At 45.9% G+C, this 20,154-nt stretch overlaps 1 protein-coding gene across 1 annotated transcript; it reads left to right on the forward strand.

The window, feature by feature from the left end:
• Positions 1-791: 791 nt before the first annotated feature.
• LOC149341537 (acetylcholinesterase-like) lies at positions 792-19,306 on the forward strand. The gene is made up of 10 exons (XM_089546676.1): positions 792-1,013; positions 4,390-4,501; positions 6,924-7,064; positions 7,921-8,080; positions 9,534-9,926; positions 11,550-11,799; positions 13,469-13,786; positions 17,218-17,253; positions 18,145-18,323; positions 19,141-19,306. Exons 1-10 carry the CDS (start codon positions 792-794, stop codon positions 19,304-19,306), a joined length of 1,977 nt encoding a protein of 658 aa, XP_089402802.1.
• The last annotated feature ends 848 nt before the right edge of the window (positions 19,307-20,154 follow it).

Below are 20,154 nucleotides of genomic sequence, written 5' to 3' on the forward strand. Positions count from 1 at the left end.
TTTCTCCTCCAAAGAAATTCCAGCCGCCGCGGCCGGGGATCGAACCCGCGTCTTTTGGGTCAGCAGCCGAGCACCATAACCACTGGGCCACCGCGGCGGCTTTCCTTTGCTGTGTTTGAGGCTTTGGGGCTAGCAAACCGGCAAAGTGAACGGCTGTATTAATTCCACGAATCAGTAATCCTCTGAAAACTCTTACCATGGGCTTGGAATTTGCTAGCCTCGAACAGACAGACCGAAATGATAGTCAATATGCAAGCGCGCACGCGCACACGTGGTTCTAGTTCATAAAGATAGAGGACTGGCTTTTTTACTGTGCCTCTTGCAAAACGAAAAACGAATTAGCGATAATGAAAAAGATAAACGAAAAAGGTTAACGGGCGACCATGCCGACCGGAACTTCTCTTTAAGACGCAAAGAAACTAACTGCTGCAATAGGTGTCTGGACGAGCGTTTTGGCGAAAGATGCCATTCTTGATCTTCTATGCGTTAAGAACAGCAACTCATCTCAAGGCTCACTTGTTGTTTAATTTTAGCTGAGCTGTTTTTCTGTACATTACTGCAATACGCTCTTCTACGTCAACGCCCATACCATTTATTGATGCATTCTTTATTTGGTTCAAGTTTTGTGAGCTTATTCCTTCAGTGCTGCTCAAAATATTCCGTCAGCAGCTGTCCTATGCTTCGTGGAGTTGATATGTTCCTATTAGTTAGTCTTACCCGAGCGAAATGGCGTATTTCTGTGCTGGGAACATTTTTTTTTTCGCTCATACAGGCACGCGGAGCGCTGAGTCATGTCCTTCAGTAAGAAGGACAACACGGTGACGCCATCTAGCGGGGAGAATCAGCCACGCCCGGCGGCAAACCCGCAGTCACCGCAGCCGCCGCAGCCTCGTAGCTGCCTCAAGCGTTCGACATCCGAAAAGACGCTGCTGGCATCCGAGTTCAGGCAGCCATCGTTTTCCGTCGTCGTCAGCCCCACTGAACAGCCAGACGAGAAGACAGGGCTCTCGCCAGTAAAGGCAACCGCCCTTTTTTTTTTTTCTCCATTCCCGACGACATTTCATTTGCAGTGACAAAAAATAATGTAAAGTGCTGACCGCTTACAAATGTACGCTTCTTTCAAGTTTGAAGCTCGTTGCTCACATAAGCTTAGTAGAAGGGTAAGTAAAAAAAAAATCTGTACTTTTTTTATACACTTTAGTTACACAAAATTAGGTAGGCAATATGCCCTTGGGCCTTAATTGAGCAGCGACACAAGAGCTTTAGCGGGAAGTGTTACTTACGCAGTTCCAGCCCAGTGCTGCAGGAAATTTGTGGATTTGATCCGTTTTTTTTTTTATCTGTTAGCCGTAAGCCGTTGAGTCTTGGCAAACATGGAAATTAGTATTTCGGACCACGGTGTTTCTGGGCAAAATTCAACAAACTAGAATTTTGTTAACATACGGCTGCCTTTAAGCTTCCAACCTGGACACAGTTGTTTGGAATGAAGTATATGTCATAAACTAACGAGTGCAGTCACTTACGAACAACGTGCCCACCTGTAGCCACAGCTTATATGTAACCAAATAAATCACGTAGTTCGGATATCTACGGTATAAATATAAAGAACCCCAGGTGGTCGAAATTTCGGGAGCCCTTCACTACGGCGTCTCTCATAGCCTCAGTCGCTTTGGGACGTTAAACCCCAATAAACCTAAACCTAAAGCTAAATTTTATTAAATATGAATATTTAAGACTACTTATCCATAAATTTTTTTGCAGGCATGCGGAGTTTTAATTTCGCCACACAAATACCCACGCTTTCCTTTAACGCGTTAAACAACAACACAAGGTGTCTTGGATATATTTCGCAAATTCATCAATGCTAAATATTGGATAAAGTTTGCGACTACGCAATCTTCAAATTGTTCTCGTCTCAAAGCGCGAAAAAAAGGCTAACACGCAGCCCTAATAGCAGGTAGACCGGAAAACTGAAGCACATAAAGGGAACAGGGTTAGTGCCCTGACGACATCAAAATTCCAGAGACAACCGCCGTTTTGAAAGGAAGGCCAGGGGTGGTATTCTCCCGGTGTCGCCTTTTGCGACATGTCGCAGTCGCACTTCGCTGATTGGCTCGAGCCACAGTGACGGCGGCGTGACAACACGGATCCGCCTTCCTGCTACGTCGTCGTGACGTCGCCCCAATTTACTACGCTTAGTCGAACAACGGAATGCGCTGAAGCGATTCGCGCGGGCGACGGGCTACCGTTAGCGTACGAACGCAATCGGCAGTTGCGGCTTTTGCGCCCTTGGCGTGAAAACATGGCGACGTCCTTTCAAGCGATAGCCGCCCGCTTCAGCCAATTCAGCAGTCCTTGCGATTCCGGTCGGCATGTTTACCGGCAACTACTGGTGTTGTTACTTTTCGCTATGACTTACCTTGCTTCGACGATAAAGTTTAAGCTGCAATTCAGCCTAGTTTTTTAGATACGCTCTCGATTCTGGAGCGCGCGAGCCTAATGGGACCTCCAGCTACACTGCTACCGTCTGCAACTGCCCGAAACGCAGCCGAAACCTAGCACAACCGTCCGGAACGAAAGAAAAATAGATTTGGAGCTTTTTCGCGGTGTTTTATAGACTTAAATGAAGTAAAGTGAGTTTATATTAAATTTGCAAATGTTTTTTTGAACATTAGACGTCATGTGATGGCAAATATTCTTGCTATAAAAGATACGAAACTACTGCTGCTAGTGAATCAGCAGTGGTAAATTGTCGCTTCTCGGAGTGAATGAATGCACTGCGGACGAAAGTGCCGGCGGCTTTTTCCGTTTCTTCGAGCATCTGTAAGCACTTTTTTAGGCCCCGCCCATATGCGACATGTCGCAAAAGGCGACACCGGCAGAATACCACCCCAGGTACTTCACTATATTGATGGAGGGGTCCGGGAGATAACAAATTAATTTCATGACATGTGGAGAGAAGGTTTGGAGCAGTACGTGTCGCAAATGCTTGCATCACTAGCCCTTCAATTGAAACCTGGCACTGAATCGAACAATAAAAAGTTGCACTGAATGTAGGTCTCGTATACTTGCTGGAGACGTGGTTAGAATATTATTCCACTTACATTTTTTGCCGCTCAGGTGTCGCGTAGAGATTGCGCAAGGTGGTAGGTACGCCCCCCCCCCCCCCCCCTTTCAATCTTCTTAACCTCTGTTACTTCGCTACTTTAATCTAACAAAGCATGAGCATTGCAAGTGTTCAATATGGCTTGAGGTGAGAGAATAAGACGAGCCAATAAAGAGGTTCATGACACCGTGCCTCGATCCTCTATGGTGATTTCACCACGTGGCACTGAATGAAGTATAAAGGATATTTCGGTCCAGCGCTGTGAGTGCTGACATTAAATGTGGTACGAGGTAGTGCCGACCTCGAAATATGGGGTTACTTCGTATCGTTCAGTCTGCGGTAAAAGCCCGCCTAGGGTGCTGCCTTGGGAGTAATGACTTTTCATTTTCGTAATATGTGTTTTTCAACGTTGCGTAAGGTTCTGAGCAAGAGTGGCGACGGAAAGAAGCTGGAGCTATTATAGGCGTGCATTTTCAATATGCCTGAGAGTCTATAGCACGCACCGCCTGTTTTCATCCACCTTACAAAAGTAGCGCTGCAGCTAAATAGAAAAATTGCAATGTATCCTTGTGTTGCTCTTACTCTTATTTTCGTGCAGTAATGAAAAATACCACACTGAAGAGTTGTGCACGCGGAAAAAATTGTCTTTTCTTTAATATCCGAGATATGCTTTAAATATAGGGTAAACTTTAAATTCGTCTCATCTCAACAAAATAAACACGCTGCAGCCAGATCTCCCTGACGTCCATCGCATGTCTTCGAGCGAAATTTAACATTGCTAATGATCGCTTCTAGTGAGGCTGCGCGACAGCCGTTCGAAATAAATCAGTCATCATCACAACTATCACCAGCCTGACTACGCTCGCTACAAGGCAAATGCCTTTTCAATATCTCTTCTATTAACCCAGTCCTGTGCCAGCTGCGATCACCGTAGACAGAGCACAGTTAAGGCCATACAACAACCGTTCTACGTGCAAGCGCATACTGCCAACTCTCTGAATTCGACCTAGTGAAACTCCTCCCTGATGTAGTTTTTCAGCAAAGCAAGATGACATCGAAACCCTTGCTATCTGTTTTTCAAACACTTGATTTAGTTCCAACAGCTTTAGCTCTTACATTATCAATTAGTGCAGCGAAATCTCGCAACGTTGTACGGCTGCTGAGGCTCGACAGAATTATTTCACTAGTGGGTTTAGTGGCGGGTGCATTAACACCCTGGTGGGGTCGCCTCGATATTGCAAGCGACTGAAATGTTGATGAAGTCGCGTGGTTGGTTTGTGCAGGACGGTGCAGCCTTGGCGCCGGACGCTGCACCGAGTGCGCCCATCCACCGAACGTCTCTGACGCAACTTAGCAAGAAAGGACGTAGGCCGACTCCAACAGAGATCGTGTGCGGTCAGTACCAATGCCTTTAACTCGCAGCTTAAAGCGTTTCTACGCAGGCGACCGCCTGAGATTTCTCTCGTTCTGCGTGAACATTTCGTGACCTTAACTATGCTTGCAGCAAAACACTGTTACTGTTTGCAGCCCCTTTTTGCGATGTTATATTCTCTCCCATGAGTCTGTTAAATCTTGGCATTTACTTGTAATAATCATTTTACCTCTGTATGTGACCGTTATCTTTGTATGTTTTATTTTGTTTTCTTTCACAATTTTTTTGCGCAGTCTGCAAATATTCCCGGCATTTAATTGTACCCCTTACTCCTTTGCACTTCCACATAGTGCTCAAAGGGCACATAGATTAAAAAGAAAGAAACAAAAATCTCGGGCAACTCTCGCCGGATGGTTCAAATGCGTTTGCAGCCAAACATTCGTTATATCCGAGGTGGTACACTTAGCTTCGCTACATCCGAGGCCAACATACTAAGTTCGTTACATCGGAGGGCTAGACACGAAAGTTCGTTATATCCGAGGTCCATACACGAAAGTTCGTTATATCCGAGTTAGTGCACGAAAGGTCGTTGTATTCGAGGTAGTATACCGCCTGTCTCTGTCAAAACTTTGAAAAATTTTCATTTGATAGGCTTTTTAGGGAAAAAACATGGCTTTTGCGGCACTGTATTACCAGTGTTGGCGCACACCAGAAAATTCGCGAATCGTCTTAAGTAGTAAGCTGAATAACCAATTTTTAATAATTAGCTTTTTAACTGTTGAGTGGTAACCGCATGAGGCGATATTCCTTCGCGATACGACGCGCGATGACGACGCCGTCGACCACCGCTGTCGCTGGCGCAAACCGCACGAAGCGACGGGACTCAGCGTCGGAGCGGCGCGTTTTCACTGTTGCTCGACAGCTGCCACTTCAGCGTTCAGTCATTTTGCGTTAATTAACGCGTAGAACAACGTTCCAAAGTCTCTACACAAGATAAAACACAATAAAAACTCGAGGGACGCTGTGATGCGGCGCCAGGTGACATTCCTGCGCTGTTGCGACTTATGGTGCGTGTAGACATATCCCACAGCACTCTTTCCTCTTCAACCTCATTAATGAGCCTTTCATTCAATTCTTGCATACCTGCCATGGTGAGAGGTACGTCGGCTGCGGCTCCGCTGAAAATAAAAAAACGACTTTCGCCCGCGAAACGGATCGGAAGTTGCGCACTCGCAGGACCTACCGTCATTAACTAGTCTCGCACGGCACTTCCGGGCGATGGGTGAAATTTTCTGCAAACCCAGAAACTGGGCGACGCGATGAGCGACAGTGGTTCGGGGGCCCTCAGCTCATCGCGCGCCGTGTGGGAATTATCGCCTTATGCGGTTAGCGCTTTAGAGTTAGGTGCCTTGTTGCAATTAGGGATTTGTAGCCGGTCGTTAGTACTTGACATATAAGTTTTTAGAAATAAGAAAACGCCATTACCCCTGGCGCTCTGGCTCGATAAAATTCGGCTTCTTCGGCTAGTTACGTGCACTGCAAGGGATGCTTTGCCTGCATGCTTTCCAAAGCCCATGTATTTTCGCGCGATGTAGCCTGATTTTGTCGAGTCACTGCGTTATTGAAATTCTAAAGACTGATATGGCTATTACTGATGACCGACTACAGATCTCTAATTGCAACTGGGCGCCTAGCTCTACTAGTTAAAATGTTAATTATTAAAAATTAGCTAACCAGCTCACTACTTAAGAAAATACACCGCTTTTCTGGTGTCCTCCAACACTCGTAACACTGCGCCACAAAAGTCACATTTTTTTTCGCCAAAATAAACCTATTTAAAAAAATTTCTGTAAGTGTTCGCTGAAACACCCGGTATACTAAGCTTCTTACAGTCTGTCAGGCATGCACCTGTGGAAAGAGACGCGTCGCACCTCACGGTCAGAACTCCGGCCAGCCATATAGTCGAGAAAATAAAAACACAAGTAGAAGTGTTGAAAATAAACAGCAACTAGATTGTAGGCTTAGTTAGTTGTGGCCTTTTAGAGAGGACCCAAATCATAAACCTGCAATTCAGAGCACTGCTGCCTGCTCGTCTCGACGCAAGACTGCCTCAGCAATGGGCAACAAAGACACTAACTGAAGAGGCAGCTTAACGCTGCTACAGTTCTTCCAATTCTTCCAGGTTCGTCCCCACTACCAATGTGATTCCTAATTAAGCTATTCATAATTTAGTTGGCTAGCCTTAGTTGTGACCATTCTGACGCTCGTATCTCAGCTACCAGCTCATTTTCTTACGACACTTTAGAAAAAATTAGGTTTGAATGCATTTTCCATTTTCTAGGGGCATCCAGTAATATTAAAAGAAATGCTTGAGCAATGTAAGTTCTCAATATGGCGCACAGAGTTCTCCTACGTGACAGGAGGGATTGACTGCTTTGTGCACAGCTGTCCACAACACACCGGCGGTCGGGTTCCAACGCGCCGCCAGCGGATTCCCAGCATGCACGTGCAGGCAAAGGCCCACGTGGCTGGACCTCTTCCTCGGAAGGCAGACGGATAAGAAAACGGACTCCGAAGACAGCAGAGGTGCGCAGAAACTATCTTATTCTAACATAAAAGAGAAATGGGCACTGTGGTTGCTGTAAGCGCTCACAGTGCCCCCACAGCACAATCAGTAAGCTTAATAAGGTGTTCCTCAAACTAGGCTGCTTCCTTCTCTGCCACTCTCTGTGACATCTCTTCACTCAGCTTAGAGCCGCCCAGTTTTAATGCGAATTTACCATTTCATGATGCCTAACCGGCTCATCGAGTATGTGAAGTTTGACCTTGACGGTGACCTTGGCCAAGCTTAACTTAGCAACAGTCCATGCAGAAATTAATATTTCTGCGACTGGGTTTCAAGAACGTGGCGGTGCGAACACATAAGCTTCGCTGGCCACTGCACGAGAGCACTATGCAGCCGCCGCAGCCGATCACGCGTCGCGTTAAACTGTAACACACTCTCGCGCTGTGCATTGCACGTGGCCGTCTTCATCAACCAATACTACTGTATAACTAATAACGTCACCAGACGTGCAGCGACCCAGCAAAGCAAAAGCGTGAGCCAACCAGGCTAAACGCATGATTTCGCAAGTCTGCTCGGTTTGACTTCGTTAAAACTCTACCATTTTCTTTGTTTCATTTTCTTCTTCATCTAGTACTTTGGTTCAAGTATTTCTTTCTTGTGACATTTAGTTACTTTACCTGAAAAGTATATCTATTGGGAGCATATAAACCTAATTGCAAGTATGCATTACTTAAACTATGCCATTATTTGCAGAAGGAAATATCGCAGGACACGTTTTGGCATCGCTGATCTTGGGGTCCTTAAAGGAGAAACTAAATCTCTTAAAGGCTTCGTATTGTTCCCGGCCACATATATGATGCGTCTTCCCATACGCAGGTGCCGGCCTCGGCGACAGCTGCACCTCTATCGAAGGACTGCCGAAGGGCACCTGGAGCGAGACCGGCAGCGCCGCGTCGAGAAAACTGAGACACATTCTGAAGCGATTTCACAGCGATGAAAGCGTCAGATACAGGGGCGACGTCCTTCCATCGAAAATGTAAATCTGTCTCCATATCTCTCTTCCTTCGAGCAATAGGTCGCACTGCGAACGGCCTCTATGCAGATATTGAACAAACTTTTTAAGCTTTTTATCTTCTAAATACTCGAACAGCGGCCCCTTATATCGCCCACGGTGAACTGAATAGCCGTTGGTCTCCAGCGAGTTCTACAGCAGGCTCCGCGTGCCATTTAATGTATGCAACAGTGTTTAAAATGGGACCAAATGTCCCAAAAAGTGGTACATGGTGCGCAGATGAGGTTCATTCAGGATTGTCGGCGGTCGCATGGAATGATGTTCTTAATTCATGGAAACTTCAGAAAGCTTCGAAATTACACATACGTACTAGTAATTTGTATGTTTAGTCGGCACGCACGCACGCGCACTCACACACAAACGCGCACGCACACGCACGCAATCACGCATGCGCGCATTATTCGTCCCGGACAAAAGTGCGTGTTTTCAATATGCCGCACCCAGTGGCTCTCCCATACTAGCATCCAATATGGTGCTTCCATGTTCAAACAACCGCTGCCGCTCTCAACTTGCTCTGGCGGTAGCAGTATTTTTCTACTCCGAGGTTCCACGCGTTTGATTTAGGACGAGAAAAAAGTTTCCAATTGATGCCCATTCATAAAAAGCGCACCATTTATGTTTTTATTGTAGTTGTTTAAATTAACATATGGTGCTCTGTTGTGCGTGCCCAGTGGTCCAATCAATTTGTCACTGCATAGAATATTGCCCAGGTTGCTCTGGAAGACCCTTTCTCTCCGGCTACGTAGGGCGTACAATATATTGCATGTACTGCCTTCCATCTATGGCTCGTAGCAACGGTCGTGAATACAGATGTATTGAGTGTGGACTTCTATGATCTTTTTTCATATCCATTATCACCTTCGTCAGCCTAACCAACATCCACTGCACGACAAGGGTCTCTCTCATGACCTCCAATTAACTCTGTGCGGTGCCAGGTGCGGCCACCTTTTTCTTGCAAAGCTCCCAATCTCATCCATCCACCGAACTCTCAGCCGCCTCCAGCTACATTAATGCACTTTTGTCTTTGGTGTATTTCTTTGCTTCCAGCTGCATTTATTCACCGTGATATCAAGGCTTATTAGCCTTCCATTGGAATCCAGTGCGTTACCATAAGACATCATCCATTATTTTCTCCCCGCAATGCATGTCCTTCTCACGCCCGTTATACTTTGTGTATTTCAGGTAGGCAATCATTAACTCGCGTTTGTTCTCTCATCCACACTCTATTCCCGTCTCTCAACCTCTATTTCATATTTGTAGCGCTGGTGTTTAGTAATAGCGTATTGTGATTGCATAGCGCCTGAAAACAGGCCAACCGGAATAACCACCCAAAGTCCACTTGAAAATTGCGCACCGACTCTAAGTGAAAAAAAAAAAACCTTTTCACCTCACTCTTAATGTTTTCCCTGGGTGCCAGGGAACTTGCGTGCTTACTCCTCGGCATCCTGGTCCTCCTCGTGGGCATCGGACTGCTGCTGTACTTCGTCTGGGAGGTGGACCACGAAGTGGAGGTGCGCGCCCGTCGAGGTCGCTACTCGGGCCGCACCCTGGCGGTGGGCGCGGGACACGTGCACGAGTTTCTGGGCGTCGCCTTCGCCCGCGAACCTAGACACAACCTTCGCTTCCATAAGCCTCTGCCAGTGGACAAGAGCTGGCTGCTGCAGCCGGCACTCGAGATGAAGAAGCGCTGCGTCCAGGACAGAGATCACGGCTTGGAGGACAGCGACTACGACGTAGGCGAGGACTGCCTCCACCTCAACATCTGGACGCCAGTGCTGCCAGGCAACTGTCGGTCCAACTGCGAGCCTAGGTAGCGGAGCCCTCAGCTTACCGATATTTATTTTCCAGCTCGTGCTATTTATGGACAACTTCCGCGACTGCCAGTGCATTGTCCGACGAGAGAAAGCGCGTGATGGTGGAATCTGGTAGGGAAGGAGAACTTGCAGCGCCAGCCACCAGCGCTCGTGGCTCTTCTAGCGTAGAGCAGATGAGGCAAAGAACGCTGGAAATTGGAAAGGGCGGGCAAGATTGTGCACCTTTGATTCCAGCAGAGGTTGCATTCACAGATTCCACGCGAAACAGCAATATGCTACACAACGCATAAATTCACCACAGCTCTCGTTAAGGTTGGCGCATTCCATGGCATTGCGCGCACGCGTTGTCAATTTCTGCGGTGCTCGAGAATATCTTTCTTTAGCATTTTTTTATCTGTTCTGTTTAACATAAATGCAAGACAGTGATATGATGATGAAAGAACAGCGCAAGGTTCTTGTTGCGACTGGAAAAAGGATGAAAAGGAAATTGCATGGGCCTGCCGACTGGCTCCAGCTGAGCCACAACCACTGCCACGTGCAGATCGAGGAGAGTAGTAAAGATATGAGAGAAAGGAACAAAACAAAACAAAAAACAGACGCGCGGCGCAACCACCGCGTCCACCCAAGCGAAGACGCTGGCTGTAACAGATACTCCCCTATCCCTCCACAGCGCAAAGGACGAGACACAAGGAACGATGCATTGAAAGACACACAGGGGCGCTCGTGTGTGTATTTCAATGTCGCGTTCCTTGTGTCTCGTCAAAAGTTTCAATTTTTTTTTCAATTCAATTCACTTTATTCACCAGATATCTCTGGATGGTTTCCTGGATAAAAGCTGCTAACGCAGCTTGACGAAGTCCAGGAAACCAATACAAGGCAAAGCGCACAGCCTGTGACAACTAGTTATAAGCCATAAGTAACTATAAATGATATTATAACAATAAATGGTAAAAACACAAAGCATAGATCAGAAGCAGTAATGTAAAAATGTCATGAAACTCCTAGCTATACAGAAAGAAAAAAAAACAAAAAATGTAAGAACAAACAGAAAACTGAAAATCCTACTAGATCGCCAAATCGCTCTTCTAAACACTGATATCACCCGCTACCGAGCTTCTGTCAGTGCGTGTTTCCACTATACGAGGTTTATTTTTTTGCGCGTATTCTTGCGAGTGACCCAATTTCTATCAATCCGCGATTTTCTCCCCTATTCATAGAGGGCTGTGATTGACGATGTTGTGAGCAAGGCGGCCAAGTGCGGAGGTACTGGCACTGCAAATATACACGCTAGCGTGCCAGCATGTCCTGGTAAAATCACGTGCAAAGTTACACATCATATGACTTCCTCTTTATTCCATTAACCAGACGTTGTTCACAGCTGTTCCGCCGATTGAACACGAAGACTGCGTCTTACCCTGTCAAGGCTCAGTGCATACGTTGCCTATCACGGCACAGGAAACTACAGTGCTTCGGCAACTGGGGGGAGAGCTGCCCTTAGCGTCTATCTTGCACTAAGAGAGCTCGTCGTATGATCCAGTTAGTAGTGTCGAAAGTGTCAATGACAGCCCCTGTCACTGCAGTGTTAACTGTCTGCACGTGCACGCCTATCCCATTTTCAGGACAGTGGTAGTGTTCTTCGGCGGCCGAGACTTTCAATACGGCGGAAACGCGCACAGCCTATACAAAGGAGAACTACTGGCTATGTACGCTGATGCCGTCATTGTCGTTCCGAACTACCGGCTCGGCCCTTTCGGCTTCCTGAACGGTCGCATCGTTGACATCACGGGTAACGCGGGCCTCTACGACCAGAAGATGGCGCTTGACTGGGTCCAAGAAAATATCAAGTTTTTCGGCGGCAACCCTGACGAGGCGAGTGTGTGTAACTACTGGGATAATTTCGAAGTTCGGCTCGAACACACACAATCTAATAACACTAACGACCTCGTGTTGTTTCTGAACACTGATTGGCGTGATTTCTGCGTGCCTGCGTTTTATGAATTTCTCTCTTTTCAGGCTAGTTCTTCGTCTTTTGTACGTGAGCTCTACGAATTAGTTTCTTACCCTGTGCTTGAATAGTCATTTCGATGGTATGTTCTTCTTATGCGAATAAGCATAGACAAACCAGTACGTGGAGATTTTTTTTTTTTTTTCAGTTTACAATGCCATAGAACAATAAAAAGGATTGTTTAATCCTCAAAATGACCGCTTAGACGGCCACAAGACCACATTTCAGCGCGTTTGTGAAGGCAGGCAGCAGAGAAACCTTAAAAATAACTGTGAAATTGAGTGGCCTTTCGTTTAGCGCGTAATTACACGTATACTGTTTTCCAAGCTTATCGATTACAGAGAAGCATAAGGGCTGTGAGAAAGAGTCGGCAGCTATTGCGTCATGCAATGTAACAACGAAAGATATGTGGCAGGAAATTCTCATTCCGCAGCAAGTAAAAAATTGAGGGCTTGCAAAGTGTGGGATTCGTGGAAATCTTCGAGCAGTGGTCTTGGTAGACGTATTCTTGCGAACTCCTCCTCATCCTTTCCACATTAGTGGTTTACTTACATAGAGCGCGTCTACCTGCACCAAATCTGATATTCTAAGCCCCCCCCCCCCCCCCCCCCCCCGTTAAGCTGGAATGGTGGTAGGCTGATCGTTCATTCTTCGGTTGGGCACTCCACTGCGCGAACAACCCGTCGTAATACAGAAAACTCTTCACAGCCCCCCCCCCCCCCCTCTTTTTTTTTATTAGAAGAAACTCATTTTAGTAACAGTTTGTTTAAAAGCATTGAAGCGTTTATGTTTCTTCCCTCAGACAATATGCAATTGTAACACGCTTCCAGAATATATTTTTTCTCTCCTGGTGTGGAATAGGCGCTAGAAAAAATGTTGATAGATTGAAAATGGGGACGTCTCTATGCTCTGAACATCAGTATTTACTTGTTTTTTTCTTTGCTATCCGATCGGTTAAATTTCGCTTTGTTGTATGTCACACGCAGCGCAATCCTTACTTTTCACGTAGCGTCCTAATTTCTGTTTCATGCCCGTACAACTTGGGCCAATCCGGCCGGCAGTATTCTGAAATGAAATTATCAAACAAAGTCACTTACCACAGGCGATAACCAAAGAACTCAAAGTTTTCTAGCAATATCTCGAACAGTGTTACGATTTGGCGAACAGAAAATAAGCAGTGGTAATTTAAATGCCAAAGGTCGATTACGTAAGTTTTTAAAAGCCTGCGACGTGGAGGCTGCGTTCATTCTCTAGGTGGCCTCTTACACAAGCAAGTGCATCGCTCCCAAGGAGATGTTCATTGCGGTAAAACGCACACCAAAACGCCCGTGCATATCTTTCGATCTCACTGTTTTCATATCCATTTCTGTGCTATCCCCCTTGGTCCTTTGGGGCATTCAAATAACTTAAAATAAATAAAAAAGAGGGCACGACATTGGTTCGCACCGGGTGTGTAATAGATGGCGCTCTTCCAAGACACTTTTTTCTCTTTGCTTGTGTTCTTGTAATGCCAAGCATAAAACGCTGTCGCAGATTATCCCGGTCGGGCACGACGCCGGAGCCATTTCGCTGGGACACCACCTGTTCAGCATGGAGCGCCATTGGGTGCAGGACGTGAAGCGGGTGGTACTGCTCACGACATCGCTGCTGCGCCCTTACGCGGACAACACGCAGAGGGCGCTGCAGAACACTCTGCATCTGGGCTGGGTCGCCCTCTGCTACCCGGAGGAAGGAGTAGACATGGTGGTCGAGTGCCTCCAAAGGAAGGCCGCAAGCCGCGTCATGAAGGCTGCCCGGCACGCCTACCACTTGGCCCCTATATTCGTCCCCACGTACGACAAAACAAGATCGGTATGGACATCTCGTGTCTTCCTTTCACTTATTTTTTTTAGTGGTTTAAATAACCTAACGAACCAAGTGGGTATATCGTAGGAAGGGATATAAAAAATTGAAACATGAAAAGTATGAATAGGCTTGGATTAAAAATACGCCGGGAAAGTATGTATACATACGTTCGGGCAGGTGCCGTACAGGTGCGGGCTAGGGTCAAGATGGCTACCCAACTTCTCATTTATTCTTTGTCTACCCGTTATACCATAGCATATATCCAGGCTTCTTCACTGCTCGTTGAAACCACTGAGCGCCTCACTTTCTTTCCGATTTGCGCCACAAATCCAATATAATATTATCTTTCTGAGAAAAATGGGAAAGTTGAAATCTGGAAATATTCTTCGAGGGTCGCCTCTCTGGCACTCTCTTTGGCCCTCAACGCTCAAGCTGCTTACCTCGAAAGAGCTTTTTCAAATCGTAGTTAAAGTTCTGGTAGTGCAAAATCTGCCTCCGCCGCACTCAGACACTATAATCAACATTACCTCGAACGAAAAGTCAGCATGAAAGAGCAGATATATATAAATTTATGGGGTACAACTACTGCTCAGTGGTGCAAGACCTCAGATGTTTAAAGCTGTTTCTAGCCAAGCTGGATGCAGTGAGTTGGAAACTTTTTCATGCAATTTACAGCATAAGAAAGCATTCGTAAGTTTAACGTTATTTTTTAAGCAAGTCGTTGGTTATTTCTCCTGCAGCCGCTGGAATCGATAAGACTCGAGAACTCGAGCTCCATTATTTCCTGCTAAAGGACAAGGTATTTTTGCTCGGCAACGTAGCAGACGAGGGCTCGTTTGAGTACTCTATGTTTCTGCAAAGACTCAGCGACCTTAAGCGCGTCCTGCCTGAAGGCGCGTTTCCCAATATCACGGCCGCAATCTACCGCTTCTTCGCCGACCTTCCACTGGGAGGACTCACTCAGGTACTGAGATTTCTCACCTCTCTTTTGCAGTTTTTTCCTTGCCCTCTCTGCTGCAATAATTTTAGACCATCTCTCAGTTTAACACTAGCCTTAGGAGACTAGTTAATGACAAGCGTGTTCTGTACTGTGCATCAGCAATCCATGCAAATAGACTGAGATATTGAGACAAATAGCGAAGATAAGTGAGCGATTTCGCATGCACCCCTGGCTGATGCAAAACATACTCGTTTGCGAAAAACATGCGTCCAAAAGGGGCCGTGTGTAAAGCTGGCTGAACTATGAATACGAACCATCCCTGTTTCTTGTCATCAGCCCTCTGAAGCTTCGCGTCCGTGGTGCAGCTGTATCCCAACGAAGCTTCCTCAAACTCGAAGTGCAGTGAATACTAAATTCTCGCACTTAAGCTGCGTGTCATGACTAATATTCGTGGCAATGTGTCGGTCCGCGTTAACCATGGAGACTCTCAAGACTGGCCGGTTTATCGCGACAGTTGTTTTTCCCGATTGATTTTATTTCCCCTTCGTTGCTGGTTGACCTTCGTCGCAGGCGCCAGCTGCCAACAAGTGAGAAATGAATAAATCGTGAAAGCAATTTGTACAAGGTCTGGTCCTGAAGCGAAAAGCTGCGTAGCAAAGCATACAGTGTGTTTCACCTGAAACTGTCAGCCATTTCTTAAAATAAGCTTTCTGAGTCGGAAGAGCGCTTTCTTATGCGTCATACCCCATCAAGAGTTGGGAATTGGTAAAAAATCTTCGATCACAATTTGCAAGCGAGACAAATTACCTTGTCCTCTTCTGACCAAGCAATCAAAAACTGCGACAGAGTAGTGAGTTACGGGCGCAGTTCTTATTTTTAAGCCATATAATTTTTTGCCGATCTTGGAAAGCAGAGCGAAATTTGAAAAATAAAACACTTTTAAAAATCTAAAAAACAAAAAAGAGACCCCGAAATTCTATGAAACGGCTCTAGAGATACACTGTTAAAGTATTCACAACTTGCCGTCTTCAAATAATATGTGCACAGCCTACTCCTCTGTCCTCTCAATGGGACGAAAGATATATGCAGTAGCGCAGCTAATATGTCTCGGAATCACACGCCTAGTTAACAAGGGTGTTTATCACGCTACTTGAGCCATGTCACACTTTCAAGCGACAGTTGCGCTCGCAGAAAATATTCAACGGGGTTGGTTGCGCTGTATCGGCTTAATTTTTTTGTCTTGCTGTCCGTAACGTGCACTTTTTTGCAGCAATTTCCCCGGCTGATTATGAGGGTACATCGCCAGCACTCGATCGCGTGGCAGTGTAGACCAGCACTGTGAATTCACTTACAAAAATGGTCTATAGACAGTCTATAGACTTCTTATAGAGTCTATTCATAGTCTATAGAGTGTCTACAAACAAAAGTCTACTGGAAGTCTATGCCCATAAATCTATAGATTGGCTATAGACTGTGTATAGGATTTGTATTGCCTGTAGACTATTCTTTAGGTTTGTCTATAGAGAGTCTATAGGCTTTTTAGACAGAATTCTATGGACAGTATTTAGATTGTCTAAAAAAATTAGTGCTGACCGTGCCCCCGTTGCGATTGTTCAGATAACCGTAGCCAAAGTTGCCACAAGTACTGTAGGTCTTACTCTTTACTGTAGGTCTCAGCAATTAGCAAAAGAAAGACGGCTGGTGATAGCAGTGGTGTTTATTTATAGGCAACAAACAGCAGCCTGGCGACAGCTTTGCTGAGATTAGCGAGTGAAGGAAGAGCGGGTTAACACTTGGAAATTGTTTTTGCCACGTTAGTTATGAAATGGCTTTATAAAAAGAAAGGTGTGTGTTCCAGAGTTCTGCCGAAACTTCAACTTCCATCTGGTCCAAACGGGCGAGTCTGCCCTCCTAAGTGTTCGCTCTGTGCTTCTTGGCCTGCGCAAAATGTTGAGAAAACGCTAACCCATTTCAAAGATGACAATATCTGTCTCGATCGCTTGGCAGTTCTATCAGATCAGGGAAAGAAAGAAATAATCCATGATGACCTTCAATGTTTAGAAAACTACGTCAATCTTTAGAAAACCAGCGATAGCGATGATGAAATCTTTTTGATAATGTGCGATGTCAGTGCACGTTGAAGAACCCCGGGTTGTCGAAATCAACTGACGTCCTTTACGACGGCGTCCTTCACAGCCTGAGTCCCCTCGGGAGGTTGAACCTCGTAAACAAAACCGTTTCCATAACAAAGTAGACTACACTTTTAACGTGCGCGAATGCACGTTTTTCTTCTTGAGTTTGATTTAGAAAAAGCGAGGTGGGGGTGGCAGATTTCTGTGTGCTTTACTTCAAGGGATGTATGTTTTTCTCCGGTTTTCTTATTCACTTATAGGAAATAGTTGATGAATATAAGAAAAGTTACCGAAACAATTCTTTTGACGAAAAAATATTGTGGAAAAGCGTACTGGGTGATATGCTTGCTTACTGCCCTATGCAGTACCTTGCCGAGATTCTCTCTGCTCACGGAAGCAAGGTGAGTGCCTTGTTCGCATTACACGTTGTGTATTCATCTGTAGTTTAATGCTGGCGCAACGTCAGGAGATCTCATGCGCGACATGCTGCTCTTAATGCACCGCTTACCTTGAGTTTTCAACCCATCTCGTTGTATGAAAAAGAATAGCTAGAAATTTCCCGTAAAATGGGAGCGGGGGGGGGGGGGGGGCATAAAGAGTTAAAAATATTTGCGCTACACTTAAACACGCCGAAAGAGAGCGGTAAGGCCAGGTGGTATCCAATGTGCGCTGGCCTCGTACCCGCAGCGTTTGTCACATGAGCCATCTACACATTAGATGCTGTTGTCAAATTATGCCATATGTGTTTTCTACTTTGGAAGTTTTGCCATGCGGGCTAAGATGCCGCACTATGAGGAGAGTCGTAAACAGGCATTTGTTTTTAGCTCAGTGAAACTAAAGTGGCGAAGCATAATTCGTGCTGGTTAATATTTTGTTGCGTGAGCTACACTGGCCAAGGTTGAGCAGTTTCACGTGGCTCCTGGAGAGCCGTGCTGCGCATTCGAGAGGAGCAAGTGACGTCACTACGCACAGCTGGCGTGCCTCGCCGAGAGCGCTCGCCTTCCTTTCTTTAAAATTACCGGAGTGTAAAACGTTGCCGACGCCAACGCCAATGAACACAACGAACGCCCACGGCTTATGGCTTCAGCGCCGCGTTTCTGGCACAACGTTGTCAATGCCAACGCATGCAGCGCGCATCTGTCACTACCGCCACTTATCTTAAAGCACAGTTGAGATGCCAACTGTTCCAAGAGGGCAGTTATGCGCCACTGAGATGTGGACACCTCGCCATCAGCTCACGCTACTTATATCCTGGCACAGCAGAGCTAATCCAGTGCCAATTTTTTTTCCAGGTATACACGTTTGTTTTGGAGCAACGTCACGACTTCCGTGGCGGCGGTCCTGCGCAGCGTTATGATGACCTGCATTTTTTATTTGGAACTCCCCTGCGCTTCAACAAAGGACAGTATGAGCAGGACAAGGAGCGCACCATGACCTTCATAAGCCGCTGGGCTGCATTTATCAAAAGCGGGTCTGTCTACATAGAGCTTAGGTTGATAATTTATGACGAGACTCAATATACTTTTTGTGCAATCCCCTTAGGGTTAGGTTCAAGCATGAATGGTTTTGTCAGAGAACTGCCAAAACCAGCTTGCTTTATATGGCCTAGAAGCATGCGGTGGTTAGTCTAAATGTATGCGTACTACACCTAAATTTATTTTTGGTCACATTTTGTAGCTGAAAGCATAGCTAAAAATTTCCTGGATACATAATGCTACTATAACTACTCTCTTCACACAAACTGCTTACTCTAAGTTCGAAAAGCAAGCAAGTCTTGCTGCTTGGCATTAGTTTCGTTATATTTAGGAAGCGAGTTGTTTCATACACTCTGCAGACGCATTCAGTGCCGTTCGAAATGTTTGAGAATGTGCATCTATATTTTCTTCTTTTGCATACGAGACGATATTTCAAACGTTCGTTGTTGAGTTATGAAAAATTATTCTACGATCAGCCATTTTAAAACCTGTACAATAGTCTAAAAATAACCGCGCCATTTCATCTAAATAGGCGTGCAGGCGTGCACCGCCTCGGAGTAGGAAGTAGGCCAGATTGTCCTAAAGATAAGACATCCTAGTTGTTGACTGCTAGAGGCCTATTTGTACCAAATTTTCCACCACCTGATTATTTGACGCCACCTCTAGCTCCTATAATGCAACACTGATCTGTTTAGACGGCTCTTAGGCTTATTAGGGCACATTTATATTGCCGCATTATATTGCAATTCAAATCTGGATTCTGATCAAAATGATGCTGTTTTCTCCATACATTCTGTTCATTTCACTACACAGGGCACTTCCGACCAGCCGTGGCTACGGTGCCTGGCCACAGTTCAGCCCAAGGAACCCCGTAACGATTCTCGTCAATCCTGGAACCGACATGAGAGTGATGAAAACCTACCGGGCCGAGCAGTGCGATTTCCTGAGGCGACACCTCTTTCCTAGGCATTTGCTTTAATTGTTAGAACATGACAGCGTCACTTGTTTCAGTGAGTCTTCTTCTCTCTAGATTTCAGTGGTGTTCTAGATTGGCTTTTAACATGTTCAATACGTGGTGGGTTAGCGGTGGCTCACGTCCTGTATTAATGTTTTGCGGCCACGAGTACACGAGTCACTGATGAAGTCGTGGGACAACATCGATTTTTCAGGGAGCCTGAGAAAAACACGCCTGCCAAGATGCTGTGCCATTTGTTGGCTGTTCAAGAAGGTGGCGGCGCCAGGGTCTTAACTTGTGAGCCACGCCCATTGTTCCACCGTGGTCACGCCACCACGCTATTCCCAATAAAAACAGAGGGTGTCCCACTAGTGGGTCATGACACAGATGAATTGGATGCAAAAATCACTGCCGAAGTGAACTTATTAAGGGCTTACAACAATTCTAACGTCGCACTTTTTATAGTCGTGCTTCCTGAAGGGAAGGTAACTAGAAATAAAAAGAAAACTCTTGCTAAGTTAGGGGTTGCTGAAACGTGAATAAAGGTGACATTCTCGATAAGTTTCATAACAAAACATAATTCTCCCATTCTGTTCTTGAGCCAGTTTGACAAACAGCCGTCTAAAATTTCAACACACCACTTATTATACCGCACACCTCACGGCGAGATTAAATCCTCTTCGTCTATGTCTTGCACAGCTTCGGTAGCGCAGAATCTGAGGTGGTTAATAGTCTACATACAGCCTCCTATAATATTTTGCTTCGAGAGAGGAACCATTCTTTCGAAAAGAAACATTTCAATTCAGAACAGGTGCCTGAATGCAGGCTCCTCGCCCTCTTGTACGTCGCTGTGGAGCCGACCGGCCGAGCAG

The sequence above is a fragment of the Amblyomma mixtum genome, chromosome 5, assembly GCF_055824585.1.
Source record: "Amblyomma mixtum isolate Tamu chromosome 5, ASM5582458v1, whole genome shotgun sequence".
NCBI lineage: Eukaryota > Metazoa > Arthropoda > Arachnida > Ixodida > Ixodidae > Amblyomma > Amblyomma mixtum.

What these genes read in the sequence shown, in the direction of transcription:
- LOC149341537 (XM_089546676.1), top strand. Translation starts at nt 792, where the DNA reads ATGTCCTTCAGTAAGAAGGACAACACGGTGACGCCATCTAGCGGGGAG. An exon ending in AGAAGACAGGGCTCTCGCCA is followed by an intron (nt 1,014 to 4,389) that starts GTAAAGGCAACC and finishes TGGTTTGTGCAG; the next exon opens with GACGGTGCAGCCTTGGCGCC. An exon ending in GGACTCCGAAGACAGCAGAG is followed by an intron (nt 7,065 to 7,920) that starts GTGCGCAGAAAC and finishes TCCCATACGCAG; the next exon opens with GTGCCGGCCTCGGCGACAGC.